At 35.1% G+C, this 17,009-nt stretch overlaps 1 protein-coding gene across 1 annotated transcript in view; it reads left to right on the top strand.

The window, feature by feature from the left end:
* Window positions 1-17,009, top strand: part of PREP (prolyl endopeptidase) — a 163,749-nt gene that overhangs the window by 141,807 nt on the left and 4,933 nt on the right. Inside the window, exons 12-14 of the mRNA XM_001368042.5 lie at window positions 1,495-1,589; window positions 5,966-6,097; window positions 10,148-10,304. Coding sequence (XP_001368079.1) covers window positions 1,495-1,589; window positions 5,966-6,097; window positions 10,148-10,304 — 384 coding nt within the window. The remainder of the gene's footprint in view (window positions 1-1,494; window positions 1,590-5,965; window positions 6,098-10,147; window positions 10,305-17,009) is intronic.

Here is a 17,009-nt window from a genome sequence, read left to right as displayed (position 1 = left end):
GGCACTGTGCTAAGCTAGTGATTTTACAGTTATTAAGTTAATACCTGGATCATGGTTAACCAGCTCAAATATTCAAGTGGATCTGCAATTACAGCAGTTTGCAATTTCCTCTAAAGATACAAATCAAAAGTCATCCATGCCTCTCTGATCTGTGTGACTCTTTCCTATGAATGTATATGTATATGAATGTACAGGTTTCTAGCCTTTCTCCAGGCATCTTAAAGATATTAGAGAAGCACTCTGGCCCTCCACCTGTCATCCATTGTTCTCATTACATAAAAAGCCCATCTCTTCCTATTACATAATTCCTTGATAGCATATTTACTCCTTTTCTTCAGAGTTCTTCATTTGTTATATACTACAGACTACTCATCTCTACCTTGTGCTTCTCCTTTCCCCTCTATGTGATACTCATATGGCCTTCTTTGCACCGTGTTGTATTCCTATCTACCAGACATACAGCAATGCCTATAGAATGTTAGAATTAAAGAAAAGGGACTTTTGCTTTCATCATAAGCTAGAAATTATTTTTTTTAAAAGCTTCATAATTTCTTGAACATAATTCAGTCTACTAACAAGTCATTAGTTTTGTCCAAAGCATTTCTCTCTCCTAGTAGTCTCTTCTGTCATTCTTTGGATTTTTAGAATCTGTTAGTAGAGTCACTGTCTCGGTCATGAAGCCAGTAGCCCAGTCTCTAGGTGGAATATTGCATATATGAAAAGAAATGAGATAATGTTGGTGCTAAATGATTGCATAAGATCTTGAATCCTAGGTGGAATAAACAGTTTGGACTTTATGTAAATAGGTTTTGTTCGCTACTTTTTTAATGGAGACTGTGATATCATATTAATATAAAGCTTTGGGGAGAGGAGACATCTAAGTAAAGATGTCCAGCAAATAATCAGAAATGTGTGACTAGAGCTATGACAAAAAAAGGACAAGAACTATGCTTCTTTAACTCTCTACAATGCCTCTTTTGAAAATATATACTTTATTAATATTTCAAAACTGCTCTGATGTAACAAAGTACCTTAGGAACAAGGTACATCAAGCTTCTGAAAACATGACAGTAATGGCCTTGGTCTGAATTTAAGAAAATCTTTGCTAGAACCTAACTGTAACTTAATATCCCCAAATATTTGTAGAGAAATACATTCAGTTTGAGCCAAGTCATTCCTGTATTAGAATCACATCTGCTACTTTATGAAGTATTTATTACTATTCTGCATAGTGCTATATTTGCAAATATAGAGAAATGAGAAGCACTAGATACTCATTTGGAAATCAGTGGCAGTGCTTTATAGTCAGACTTCACTCAGGGAAAATTGTAGAGACTAATCAAATTGTATTGCTATGAGATCATTCCGGGTTCCATGTTTAAATGATACCCCATGCAGCAAAATTTATTTTGGCCACTTAGGTGCAGCTCTTGTTTTTGAGAAGAAAAGAAATAACAGCAACTAGAAAAATAACTTTGTTTGTTTGTTTCTCAGTGTATCCAGGCTTATTTTTGTGAGGCACATGGGTGGTGTGCTAGCAGTAGCTAACATTAGAGGAGGGGGTGAATATGGAGAGACCTGGCACAAAGGTAAGAACCTTTTTCCTGTCAAAACAAAATGGTGGTCTAATCAAGAATGACATTATGATTTTTTACTTTTTCTTATTCTAGTCCTACCGATATTTCAATCTGCTTTTTTGACAAAGAAAATATATACATTTCTGTACACGTAGCAGCACTTGCCCCCTTTTATTAAGCTAACTTTTCCCACATGTTCTTTTATAATTAGAGTAATCAGTAGCTAGGTTTCAGAGCTATTTCTCCAAAATATAAACAAAAATATTTTTAGTGTGGGTTTTTTAAAATATATGCCGGGGGGGTGGGGGATAGGGAGGGGGCAGCTAGGTGGTTCAGTGTATTGAGAGCCAGACCTAGAAATGGAAGGTCTTGGTTGCAAATCTGGCCTCTGACATTTCCCAGCTATGTGACACTGGGCAAATCAATTAATACCAATTGCCTAGCCCTTACTGCTCTTCTGCCTTGGAACCATTCAACACACAGTGTTGATTCTAAGACAGAAGGTAAGGGTTAATATGTGTATTCAGAAGGCTTCTTTGTAGAAGTGGGTTCCTATGGGTATAGAGCATTGTATATCTCAGACTTTTGATGTCTTGGTTAATTTTGCTGAACTATTTTTTCTCTTTTATTCTTTATTATAAGAAATAGTTCTTGGAAACAGAAATATAGGTAAATGTAAGTGATACAGAAAGAAAGGATATCAATAAAAATTATTTTTATAATGATGTATGAGATAATTTAAAGCCTGTAGACACTTTTGAATAACATTAATATAAAGGCTTTTGATTAAGAAACTAGATTTTCTTTTTTTTCTAATTCTTAGTGTTAACTTTTTTTCTTTTTTTTTTAACCTCAGTGTTATCTTTATCTTTTTAAGTCATCCTGTGGCTAAAAATTTCAAGATAAACAATTTTGGGGGCAGTTAGGTGGTTCGGTGGATGGAGAGCCAGGCCTGGAGGCTGGAAGACCTGAGTTCAAATGTGACCTCAGATATTTCCTAGCTCTTTGACTCTGGGCAAGCCACTTACCCCCAACTTTTCTAGTCTTCATCACTCTTCTGCCTAAGGAACTAATATTTAGTATCAATTCTCAGAAAGGGTTAAAAAAAAAAGATGAATGATTTTTCACCTTGATTCAAGACTTTTGTTCTTAGCCTTCTTTGAAATGCCCTTTTTAATCTCAAATTATCCTAACAGTGCTTAGATCAAAGTTAGTCTCTTGCAGCTATTTTGTACATTTAGATCTATGTGTAGACAGCGCAGCAGGTCAGGACATCTGCTCACTCATCTTCATTCTCCTAAATCACAATCTGAAACAAATATTTTAAGTTATATCTTAAAGCCAAGTAATTGAAGCAGATTCATTTTTTCCCATTGTTTCTTATTGAAATCTTAATAATATTTATTTTGATCTGTGGGAAAAAACTTCTTTAGTTCTGCTTCAACTTTAATTGAATTTCTACAGAAGTGGTTCATCTTAGATGTATAATTAGATACATATCTCCTTTTTGTTCATTTCATAGGCAACTCTGATGTTTTTTTGAGGGTGTGCCTGTGAATTTTGACGTTTACCCAGAATAGAATAATCCTGAATATTGCAATAAACTTGTCTCTTTTTCATTTATTAATTCTTCTGATCTTATATTTAGGGAAATGGCTTGCAAATAAAAGCCCCAAACCCCATAAGAGTCATATTATCAGCCCTCTTTATACATTTCCAGTGATGAACTTTGCAGTGATGTTGAAAATTGTGTTTTTGGTTCAAGTATGTTAATCCTTATATCTAAAACAACTTTTAGTACGTCTTGACTTAGATAATTTTCCACCACCTAAAACTGAGCAGGCCTCAAATCAAACTTACTGTTTTTCCTCTCCCTGCCAACTCAAAGATACTGCTTCCCTTCCCAATTTTTGTGGCAAAAAAGTCTGTGGCACATTGAAACAAAAATGCTAGAAAATGTTAACTAGTCTCAAGCTACAAAAGCAGCAGTGGAGAAGTGTGGGAATAGAGCCTCCCATTTATTGAGGTTGGTTGAATTTACCTAAACTTGAAATTCAGTAAATATATGTTTAAGTAAAAGATATTGTTATAAGTACAACCTTGTATTGTATGTAGTATTGAAAGGACTTCACATAAAGAAATGGTTGGAGTTGAATATGGTGAGGGAAAATTTTCTCTTAAGTTTTTTGAAAGATATAGATTGGCAAAGAGCCTCTGAATCAGGAGGTATCTGAAATTTTTATCCAGAGCAAAAACAAGAATGACTCACATTGCTTTATACATAAATTATTTACAAAATATTTTTATCCCCGACCCCTTTTTGGGGGTAGTTAATGCAGAATTCTCAATTTGAGCAATACATTAAATAAATTATAAAGTACCCTGATCTTATTCTAAAAGGAAGGATTATAGACAAACCAGGCCTCTCAAACTGTGGTGTTATTTTACCAAATGAGAATTTATTAAATCTAAGACTTCTGAACTTTGTGTGTTTGGATTTTTGTTTTGTCATTTAAATTCGGCTTTTATGAAATGATGATGTTTCTCTTTGGAAAACTGCATGTTCTTATTTGTCCATTTCCCTCTGAGAGACATCCTGACTGAGTAGATTAGTGAGTTTAGAGTCAGACAACTTTAATCCAAATCCTGCCTCTGATATTAGCTGTGTGATCTTTGGCAAATCACAACCTTTCAGAAGCTCAGTTTTCTCATCTATGATATAAGGAATATAATATTGGTACTGCCTTTAGTTTGCTTGTTTTCTGCTGTACATTAATCTTTCATGTGAATTGAAAATCATTAGAATTGAAAAGTATCAGAGAATCATGGATTCATCAATTAACAAACAAGCAATTCTTAAACACCTACTTTATGCCAACCACTGTGCTAAATCCTGGGAAACAAAGAATATCTACAATACAAAAATGAAATAATCCTTCCCATCATATATTCTAATGAGAAGGATAGTATATTCATATATAAATATATATAAACAGTTAAAATTAAGGTCTTTTTAAGAAGGGATGGCACTAGCAGTCAAACAGTTTAAGACAGCGGCACTAGAGCTAAATTTTAACAGAAACTAGGGATTCTAAGAGATGGTATAATTGAGGCAGAGGGAACAAACAGTGCTAAGGCTCAGAGATGGGAAATGAAAGATCATGTGTGGAAAAGTGGGTGGCTGGCTGAATCACAAGGTACATGGTAAGAAAACTGGAACCTGGGACCTCAGTATTCATCTAGTCCCTTCTTTTTATAGCAGAGAAAATAGAGGTTAATGGACTTTAGGGATTATCTAGTCCAAACCCTTCATTTGGCACATATGAGAAAACCAAGACCTACAAAAGGGAAATTACCCAAGGTGCAGCTGCTTAATATCAGAGTAAGGACTAGAGCTGGTCTCCTATTTCCTTTAGTCCAGTTTTCTTTCTACTATATGGTTAAATCTAGTTGAATGTGACAAAATTTCAAGTCATGTGTTTTAGTGATTATTTAGTATACTTTTAAATGCAGTGTTTGTTGTAAAGACAAATAACTAAAAAACTTTAGAATTGTAAAGCAATAACCAACCATAATCCAGAGGACTGATGAAGCATTTCATCTACCAGAGAGGAGTCATGGATTCTCAGGGTATACATTTTCTGACACAATTATTGTGGGAATTTATTTTGATCAGCTTTGTATATTTTTGACATAAGTTTTGTTTTGTTTTGTTTTCAATTAAGGAGGGTCATTCTCTCCCCCAACCCCCCCCCCAAAAAAAAAAGAAAAAGGAAAGAATATTTATCATTGAAACATTTTTTAAATGCACAGAAGAGAACAGAAGGAAGGCCAGAAGGTATCATAGACATGTAGGACACTTTTGAAAGTTACATGCTGAACTGTTATATTTATATCATTATAGATATATAATTTTACATCATACTTACATATATTACATCATATAGAGAGAGAGCTAAGTAATAGAAATATATAGTTTTATGTACAGTCTTTCTATCCTACTGCCTATTTGGAAACTTAAATTTTTTTTATGTCCTTTTAAAAAGGAAATGTAATGTTCTTTTAAATTGTAATAAATTACATTGCACTTTTAAAAGGTTTTCTATAAATTTTCACACGCTATTATTTAGTTAATCTTGGGTGGGGTTATCACTGATCTTTATAACAGAATCTGTCATGCAAAATCTTTAGTAAAAATTATAACCCACTTATTCTATAATGCAAGCATTTGTTATTTAGGATACAAGAAAACAATCAGGCTGGGAGGTACCAAATTATCTTATGATTTCCTTGAGCTGAAAAGTTGTTCTACTTTTTTGTGAATTTCTTTTGACTGTATTTTAACTTTTATGGATTGAACTCTCATATGTTCCCTGCTTTTGGTGTAGGTGGTATCCTGGGCAATAAGCAAAACTGTTTTGATGACTTTCAATGTGCTGCTGAATATCTTATAAAGGAAGGTTACACTTCGCCAAAGAGATTGACTATTAATGGAGGCTCAAATGGAGGACTTTTAGTGGGTAAGATTTATATTTTTATTCATCATACTTGCTTTTTAATCACTTAAGAGTCTTCAGAGAATCTTATCTGTGGACACTCAGATTATCCTAGTCAGTGGAGAGCAGAAACATAAATGATTTAAAGTGGCAAACAATGAAAAAACATCCGTAGTATTTTGGATTTTATATACTGAGATAAAATTTTTTGTAAGCATTTATTCAGCATCTACTATGTGCCCAGTACTAGGCAAGCATTTGAGATAAGAAGGAAAAGCATGTCCAGTATTCATTAAACTATATCTCTCCCTTTCCTAAAAATTAGCATGTGTGAAACTTGAATGTGACCTTTAATTGGTGTTAACTTTTCAATGTATGCTGAAAATCTTAGAATGTAAGAACTGAGAAGGGTGTATTAGAAATAATTGTCAAATTTTTCTTCTTAGTTGGGAAGAGAGGCTATGCTCTGGAAGCCAGCTTGATTTTATCATAAAATGTTAAAGCTAAAGGAGAATTTAGAAATCTTGTCCAACGTACCTTTTTAAAAATAAAATAAAATAAAATAAAATAAGGACACAGAGTCCCAGAAAGTAAAACTATCTGCCTAAGGTCACACAGCTATTTTCATGGCAGAGCCAAGAGCCCTCTATTCATCTATTCAAATGTTCCCATTTCTACACTTTAGTCTTAAAAATGCACCATTCCCACAAGATATTTTTTATTTAAAATCCTCTCTATACTTCTACCTCCTTGATATTAACATAAGGAAAGTTGTTGTATTTTAGAGCCACTATATTCAAGTCTGACCTATTTTTAGATCAGTAGGGTATATAAAAATGCAAGTTACAGGTTTTACCTATGTGAGTAAATACCTATGATTGAGTGCCACAATTTGGCATGGACACTATTTGAGAGGCAGCTATCCTGAGAGCCAGAAAGATCTTGGTTTAAGTGCTACTCCTGATACATATTTGCTTTGTGAACTTGGGCTCTCCAATTGGTGGGGGCGGTATATTAGTAGATGAAGTTTCTTCATCCAGGCATTCCATATAGCAGTGAAATCACAGGTCCAGTCTTATCCCTATTATCTATTCTGTAATTTATGATCCTGAATTGATATTAATAAAATTCTTCCTCATTTTTAAAAGAAAAGCTTTTGAGGAGACAGCTAGATAGCACAATGGATAGAGCACCATGCCTGAAGTCAGGAGGACCTGATTTCAAATCTGGCTTCAAACGTTTCTTAGTTGTATGACCCTGGGCAAGTCACTTAACTCCTATAGCCTAGCCTTTGCCATTCTTCTCTCTCAGAATTGATATGGTAAGGGTTTAAAACAAAATAAAATTTTATGAGTAATTCTACATATAACTATCCTATAAGTCATCCTACTTTAAGAATCTTGCCTAATTTCTTTCTCCTCAAAATTATCTATAACTTTCTTGTGTCAGTTCATCTAATATTCTGCTATATGCTTAATTGATTCATTAAAATGTATTTTTCCATTTTCTCTGACTGCTTTAATCCTAAAATGGTTTGAATACCAATCAGCATTTCTTTTTTTTTTGGTGTTATTTCTAGAAGATGTCATAATTCTTCATGGAAATGACCAACTTTGGCCTCTTCATCAACAGTGGTTTACTATGTTTAGTATTACTATGAATAGTTTGCCTTGGATTAGAACAAATATCAGGCTGTCATTTTTTAAGTTGTATATGATTATTGCATTTCTCATCCTTTTATTGATTTTGAGAGCTACTCATTTCTCCTAAGGGATTCTTGCCCACAATAGAATATGCAGTAGTCACCTGAATTAAGTTTACCCATTCCCATCATTTAAGTCAATTGAATCACAGGATGTTTATGTTTAATCTTTCCAATACCTATTTGACCACATCCAGCTTACCTTAGTTCATAGATCTTACATTCTATGTTTCTGTATAATACTATTCTTTATAATATTGAACTTCTCATCAACAGAAAAGCCTCTGCTACTGAGCTTCCTTTTGGCTTTGGCCCAGCTGCTTCTTTAGTGTGTGTGTGTGTGTGTGTGTGTGTGTGTGTGTGCGTGCGTGTGCGCACACACAATTTAGATATACTAATATACTTTACATACTTATACCTGTCCTCCACTCTTTTCCAGTTGGCTTTTACCCAACCGCTTCTTTAGCATATAAAAAAATATATATACTTTAGGTACTTATTTCTCTACTAGCATATTACACACCTTCCAACCTTCCGATGTCATCTCTTTAATCATTTTGATACTCCATCAGGTTGTCTTGGCACATATTCTCAAGTGGTTTGCTATTTCCTTCTCATTTTGTTAGATCTCTCTACTGTAGCCAGTCCATTTTGGGCAACCCTGCACATCATGGCTCATATTTTCAGCAAGCGATACAACCTCCTCTATTACAAAAAAGTCAGTGATCCATGTGGCAAGCCTTCAAAGAGATAGGAGTACCAGATCATCTTATTTATCTCCTAATGAACCTGCAGGTCAGGAAGCAACAGTTTGAACCAAACATGGAACAACTGATTGATTTGAGATTGAAAGGGAGTACAGCAAGGCTATATATTGTCACCTTATTTAATTTATATACAGAAAACATCAAGCAAAATGCCAGACTGGGTGAATCAAAAACTAGAATTTAGGTTGCAGGAAAAATAACAATCTTAGGTGTGCAGATCATGCCACTTTGGTGGCACAAAGTAAAGACAAAATAAGAAGCCTCTTGATGGTGAAAGAGGAGAGTGTAAAAGCTGGATTTAAATGTAACATTAAAAAAAGGATCTTGGTAATTAGTCTCTTCACTTCCTGGCAAATAGAGCAAGAAGAAATGGAAGCAGTAGCAAATTTTATATTCCCCGGCTCACAGATGATTGTAGATGGTGACTGTAGCCATGAAATTAAAAAAACATGTGTGCCTATAAGAGTTGAACTGTAAGGAAAGCTGAGTGCTGAATTGACACTTAACAAATTGTGATGCTAGAGAAGACTTTTGAGAGACTATTGGATAGCAGAGATCAAATCAGTCATTACTTAAAGAAATTAATTCAGACTGGAAGGTCAGATGCTGAAGCCTAAGCTTAAATACTTTGACTGTGTCATGAGAAATTGATAGGGATAAATTGAAGGCTCAAGGAAAAGGATAACACAGGGTGAGATGAATAGATAGCTTCATGGAAACAGTGAACATGAACTTGGACAGACTTTGTGATATAGTGAGTATGCAATGGTCCTTGAGCTCATGATGAATCAGAAATGACTGACCAACTAGACAACACCGACAACCCTCTTTGAAATTTGTAGACAATATTTGGTATGGGAAGTATGTACAAATCAAGTCTAAGTGTGCCTAGCATAAAATGTTCTATATTGAGTAAAGCCTTTACCACCTGATGAAATTTTTTTCTCTGAATCCCATATCCTTTCCATTGTTATTGGCTTTCACACAATCCTACTCTTTCTCATTGTCAAGGATTAGCTAAAGATCGCTCTACCTCTTTACATAGCCCTTCAGCTCTCTTCTCACATGTGGCCAGTTTCCTCACTAAAAGTAACAACTTTCTGAGTGCTCACATAAACTACAAGAGAAAGAATAGAAACTGGAAGAATGAGAAGAGAGAAAGAATATGATATAGGGAAAATAGTACAACAAAAGGATGACTGGCAGGAGAAAATTTGAAGTTGTATTAAAAGCAAAGTCATTCATTTTATGAGAAGTAACAGTGACTAGACAAGAATTAAGGAATCAGTAAGTTTTCTACAGCATGGAGTGATCAGTTGGAGAAAGAATACTGGACCTAAGTAGATCTGAGGTCTTCCTAGCTTATCTTCTAGCTAGTTGTGTGAACTCTGGTAAGTGATAAGATTTCCTGGTCTCAGTTACCTAATTTATAAAATGAGTGGATTAGACTGGATAATCTGAAGTCTTTCAGCTTTAAATTTCTGTGAATTCCCACAAAGGGTCATATTCATGGCCATCAGCCTCTAGTTTACATTTAATTGTTTTTAAATAATTATTATGTAACTTGAGATTTAATCTGTCTGCCATTCTGTTCTCTTTTTTTAGCTGCTTGCGCAAATCAACGCCCAGACCTCTTTGGTTGTGTCATTGCCCAAGTTGGAGTAATGGACATGCTAAAGTTTCATAAGTATACCATTGGCCATGCCTGGACCACTGACTATGGTTGCTCTGACAGCAAAGAACACTTTGAATGGCTTAGCAAGTAAGATTCTTAAGTCTCATTTATTGCCTATTGGCTAATGCTTTGATTTGTATAGTTTTGGAGTTAGTTTTACTTTAATAGCCTTTAAAAATAAATGTTTTATTTATGCTTTTTAAAATGTTGCCTTCATTTCACAATAACCACTCCCATCCCCCAACAGAGCACTTCTTTGATGGTTTTTCCTGACAGAGTATGCTTCATCCTTTACCTAGTCAATCCCCTGCCTTTCTGCCAAGAAAAGAGAAATAAGTTTTACCATTCGTCTTTGGAGTTGATGGGTCATAGCACTTAATTGTTTATACATATATATATATAGTGTTTATTTACACCATTTATTGTATGCATTCCCCTTAACCGTCAATTTTTAGGAGAAAGTCCATAGGGAGAGTAGATATTTTAGTGCTAAAATAAGAACAAAGGTAGGGAACTATTTACCTTGTAAGTATAATAGATCATAGCAGTGTTCTGCTGTTCGCATCTTCCTAATGCTCTTCTCTAGACTTGTAGCAAACATTGCTAATATTTTCTTCTTTCATCTTCCCACCTCACCATGTAAAAAAATAGAATAAATTAATTCCTGATAGGAGTAAAAACATAAAGGCCCATGCTATTTATCTGTCTCACATCCATATAACTTCTCCAAAACCACCAAAAAACAGAAAGGTCATCTTATATGCTAGTTCCTTAAAAAGAAAATCACCCTAGATTGCCCTAGATATATAAGTACCCACACACACACATATCAGACAAACATATATTAAGCACCAATGCCAGGATGTGCTAAAGCCCCAGAGATACAAATAGAGGTAAAAGATAGCTCCTACTCTCAAGGAGCTCACATTCTTATGGTAAAGACAATAAGCAAACAAGTTGTCTAGGAAAGATAGGAAATAATTTACAGAAAGGAAGTATTAGAATCAAGTGATTGAGAAAAACTTCCTATAGAAATTGAGATTTTAGTTGAAACTTAAAGGAAACTAGGAGGCAGAAATGATGAAGAACATTCCAGATTTAGGGGATAGTCAGATAAAACTCCTGGAGCTTAGATTTGGAGTCTTGTTCATGGAAGAGCCAAGAAACCTGTGTCACTGGATGAAAAAGTCTGTGGTGGTGGGTAGACAGACTGGAAAGATAGAGATGGGAAGTAGGATAGGACTTTGTTTGAATGTCCAATAGAGGATTTTGTATTTGTTCCTTGAGGGCTAGGGAGCCACTGGAATTTATTGAGTAGGAGAGTGATGTGATCTGAGCTGTGCTTTAGGATAATCACTTTGCTAGCTGAATGGAGGATGAATTAGAAAAGGAAGAAACTTGAAACTGGCAGACCTACTAGCAGACTGCCACAGTAGTCAGGTGTGAAATGATGAAGCAGATGATACCAGGGTGGTGACTATATAAACTAAAGCAGAGTGAAAGGAAAACAGTAAAACTGAAATGGTAATAAGAAGCCAAATATGACTTAATAATAATGGCTGCCCTGGACCCCAAAGAAGAAATGAGGAGAGGCCCCTCTCTTCTCTCATTGGAGAAGCAGGGGACAATTCATGATACTATATGCACTGTCAGACATGGTAGCTATGTTGATTGAGATTGCTTAAAATATTTTTATTAGAAAGGAAGACTTACTATCACAGGGAAAGGTGGTATCTTGTGGGAGGAAATGAAGCAAAAACTAAAATTGTAAAGAATAGGCATCACCAGTATTTGTAAAAAGACCCTGTATAACATCTCCCAACAACTCCCCCTCCACAGCCAATCAACATTTATTAAGTATACTGGCTTCCATGTAAAAAGCCCCATGCTAAGTACTGGGGATACAAAGAACAAAAACAAAAAACAATCTCTTCCCACAAATAGTTTACATTCAACTGTAATTCTGCCTTGAATTTGAAGTCATTTGCTTTCATGTCATTTTTAGAGACTCTGAGATGTTTCATTTGACAGTGGGAGCCTACTGTCAAAGAGAAAATCATATTATAGGGGGGGAAATAATAAATTCCTAAATATTGAGGACTAAGGAAACATAGGAGTAGGGAATAGGCAAGGAATATAATTATTTCATTTCTTCCCAAGCTTTTGTGTTAAAAAGTAATTTTTCTTTGATATGTTGCTTTATTAGAAAGATTAAAAATTCATCTAGTTCACCCCTCTCAGTTCCATCCATATGCAAAATGAGAAACTGGCAAACATTCTATGGAAGCTGTCCAAGCTAAGATGTTTGCCTGCTCATTACTCTTATATTCAGTCACCTAAAGCATAAACAGTTTGAGAAAAAGCATGATCTACCTAGGAAATATCTAAATATAAATAAGTGCTCTAGATTTTATTCTCAGCATCATTTAGGGATTGTATAACCAGGATAAATAGCATTTCCTTTCTGTGCCTTAGCTTTCTCAGTAAGTAGTTTCACGTTAAGCAAATATGATTCTTTTTAACCCTTTAAGCAAAGGAATAAGAGAAACAAACCTCATTATTAATAATTTGTTTTGCCCTGTGTCCAGCTGGCATACTTAGTATACAGTAGACACTCCATTAATGTGACTGGCTTACAAAAACATGATAATTATTTTCATCAACAAAAAATGTTTTATTAATAAGTCCACAGTTGCATAATCCAACTTCTGGTCTCCTGCAAAAATTATTCAGGTTTTTTTTTCCCATCTGCATTCATTTACTTTTATAGCTACAGGTAGCCTGGTTTTCTAGGTACAGATTATAGGAAAAATATTTTACATGTTCAGGATTTAGTTTACAGATGCTATGTAAACAGAAAGAGATACCTGTAAGCTCTTAAAATTTTGAATTTGTGTTTGTTAATTGTGTATCACAGGCTTAATAATAATGATGATAATAGAAATGTTTAATACTTTGTTTAGAACCTCTTAAAAGGGAAAGAAGTTATAAGAAATAGAATCTAGGCCAGCTTCCCAGTGTACACAGGTTGACTGGCTCATTTCATGAGATTCCCATCAGCTATTTTACCATTGGCTCTTAACACTTGATGTTTATCAACATTACTTTGTTTTTCTTAGTTTATAGATTTTACTACATCAAGGCCATTTATTTTCTCCTAATGCTTAAGAGGTATATTATCTAGGTAAAATGGCTAAGCTAAATTATCTAATTGGGCTAAATTAAAGCCAGGCAAGGGAAAGAGTATCACACAGAATTAGAACATTGGGAGGATCCCTTCAGCCATCTGTTCATCCCTTAATTTTTTTACTAGACCCATCACCCTTGCACTGACTATACGCTTCTGTCTTCCCTATCTCAGTACGTTGGTGAATCAGTTTAACTCTCTACTGTCCTCTATATGAATCCCTTGCCACACTGTCCATCTCACCTTGATAAACCCCAACCTTGGTTAACTCCCACAATCTTCCCCCTTCCTTTCTGTTGTACATGCTACTAAAGGAAGCTGGAAAAATTACAACTGTGTTGACGGGGTTTACTATGAATTTACATTACATATCTCATTTAGTAACAAATCAAATCCATTCAGTAGTCCAGCATGGTGGTTATTCCAATCATTTTCATCTCTTCCTCAAGCCTGCCACAAAATTCCCCTCCCCACATCTAACTGAGCACCTTGCATCATATTTAACTGAAAAATTTTAAGCCATTCACTGAGAACCCTCTTCAGCCCTCCTTCTTGTCATATCATTAATCTTGACTCACCATTTCCTTTCATCCCTCCTTTCCCCAAAGAGGTGGCCCTCTCCTTGACAAAGCAAACCTTTGATTTGATCACTTCCCATCTTCTCCAGCAGATTACCTTTGCAATCAACACCACCCTGCAGCTTTGGTCTTTCCTTGCCTACTGGCTTATTCTTTGATGCATATGACCATATCCATATTTTCTCCATTCTTTAAAAAGAAAGAAAGAAAAGAAAAGAAAGAAAGAAAGAAAGAAAGAAAGAAAGAAAGAAAGAAAGAAAGAAAGAAAGAAAGAAAGAAAGAAAGAAAGAAAGAAAGAAAGAAAGAAAGAAAGAAAGAAAGAAAGAAAGAAAGAAAGGAGAGAGAGAGAGAGAGAAAGAAAGAAAGAAAGAAAGAAACTTCATCTGACCTAACCATTCCTAGTACTTTATCATTCATTATCTCATCTTCACTCCATGAGAAAGTCATGTATACTTGGTGCCTCTGCTTCCTTTCTTCTCACTTGCTTTTTCTTTTAAACACTTAACATTCTGTCCTAGTAATAAGACAGGAGAATAGCAAGGGCTAGATGGTTGGGGTTAAGTGACTTGCCTGGGATCACACAGCTAAGAAGTGTCTGAGGCCAGATTTGAAATCAGGACCTCCCAACTCCAAGTCTGGTGCTCTATCTACTGAGTTACCTAGCTGCCCTCTCACTTGCCTTCTAAAACCTCTGGAGTCTGGCTTCTGATTTCATCATTTAATTGAAGTTGTCCTCAGCAAAGTTTAATTACCAAATCTAATGACCTTTTCCTAGTCCTAATCCTTCCTGACTTCTTTGTACCCTTTGACATTGTTGGTCATCATCTCCTGGATATTCTCACCTTTAGTTTTTGTGATATCTCTCCTCCTCTTTCCTGTTTGACTAATCCTTCTTAGCCTTTATTCCTTGATCTTCATCCAGGTCACACTCAATAACCATGGGTGTCCCTAAGGCTACATGGACTCTAGAATACCAAATTATAATACTTTTAATGATGTCATCACCTTCCATAAATTGTCACCTCTGCACAGATGATTCTCAGATACATGCCTTTCTCCCCCCCCCACGCCCGCCCCAACCCCCGGCCTTAATATCACTAACTGCCTTTTGTACATGTTATATTGGACATCCCATTGATCTCTCAAACTCAACATATCCAAAATAGAATCTGTCATCTTTCCTCCAAGGCCCTCTCTGCTAAGTAACTTTCCTGCTACTGTAAAGGGCACTCAGCGAGGCTCACAACTTCAGTATCATTCTCTGTGACAGCATGGTCAGAGCGACGTTATCCATCCTATCTCTTTTTAAATTTGTTGTTTTGAACTTCACAACATCTCTCCTCTATGTCTTCTCTCCATTCATATAGACACTATACTTGTCCAGGCCCTTATCACTAAATTTTTCCTAAACTGTTATAATAGCCTTCTAAATGAGCTTCCCCAACTCAAGTCTCTTCCCAACTCCATTCTAAGCTCCACTCAGCTCCCAAAATGATCCCAAAGCACAGGTCTGACTATGCTACCCCCCACTCAATAAGTATTTGTTCAAGATCACATATAAACTCCTCTGTCAAGACATTCAAAGCTTTTTATAGCTTTCTCTATCTTATGCTTTTGTCCCACATACTCTGCAGTTCAGTTATGCCGACCTATTTGATATTCCACACACAGAACCCTTTTCTCAATTCCCTACATTTGCATTGGTTATATTCCTCATGTTCTGTCATGCTCTCCTCCTTCCTCACTTCTCACTCTTTTATTTACTAACTTCCTTCAAGATTTATCTAAATAGCATCTAAACAAAGTTTTTCCAGGTTCCCCACACCAACACCTCCAATCTCTACTTTCTGAGTTTATCTTCCACTTACACTGTATATATCTTCTCTGGGTATATTTATTTGCCTGATGTATTCTCCATTAAAATGTGAATGCCTTGAGAACAAGGACATTGGTTATTTTTTTTGGGGGGGGGGGGTTACCTCCTTTCTTTATATCCTTAGTGCTTAACATGATGTCTGGCACACAGTATTCAATAAATGTTTGATGACTGACTGATAAAGGTCTGATATCAAAGATATATAGGGAACTGATTCAAAGATAGAATAGAAAGAGTTATTCTGAATAAATAAATGGTTTTACAGGAATTCAAGGAAAGAAATCCAAGCTATCAACAACCATATTAAAAAAAAAAAAGAAACAACTTTCCAATATGGTAATAATAAGAGAAATGCAAATTAAAACACTTCTGGGAAAAAACAACCAACCAACCAAATCCGAGGTTCCACTTTACACCCAGATTGGCAATGATGACCAAAAAAAAGGGAAATGACAATTGAAGTGTAGGATAAGGGCTGTAGTAAAAATAAAAATAAAAAAATAACATACTAATCAAAGAATTCAGGAGAAAAAAAAGAAAGTGCTGATATTTACAAAAATATTCATAACAACATTTTGTCACAAACTAAAGGAGTATCTATCATTAGGAAATAAATTATAGTCTATGAATATAATGGAGTGTTGATAGAAGATATGGTAAAAGTGATAAATTTAGAGAAGCCTAAAAAGACGTGTATGAACTTATGCAGAATGAAATGAGCAAAATTCAGAGAAGATTCCTGGAATAGTGTACTGATATAATCACTACAATATTGTAAAGAAAAAACGTACTTTAAAGACTGAAGAACTCTGATTACTTTCATACAGTGGTCACCTAGAAGTCCAGAGGATTGATCATGAACCATTTTGCTCTCTTTTTGACAGCCACAAAAGTGCATGATGAGACATTTGTTCTATATTTTGTCAATATCTGCATTCATTTTGAAGCCTATGATTATTTGTTACGCAAAAAAGTTGTGTATTTGTTTAAGGGTAATGATACAAAAAAGAGAAAGAAAAACAAAGGTCATTGGTGGGGTTTTTTACATGCTCAAAAAAGAACAGGATGGAGTTCATGGGGCAATAAAACAACTAATACACATCAAATGTGTATTTAAACCAAGTGTAATAGATAATTACAATTTCATATAA

The sequence above is a fragment of the Monodelphis domestica genome, chromosome 2, assembly GCF_027887165.1.
Source record: "Monodelphis domestica isolate mMonDom1 chromosome 2, mMonDom1.pri, whole genome shotgun sequence".
Lineage (NCBI taxonomy): Eukaryota > Metazoa > Chordata > Mammalia > Didelphimorphia > Didelphidae > Monodelphis > Monodelphis domestica.
Note: the sequence above shows the minus strand (reverse complement) of the source record. Positions and strands in the feature narration are given on the sequence as shown.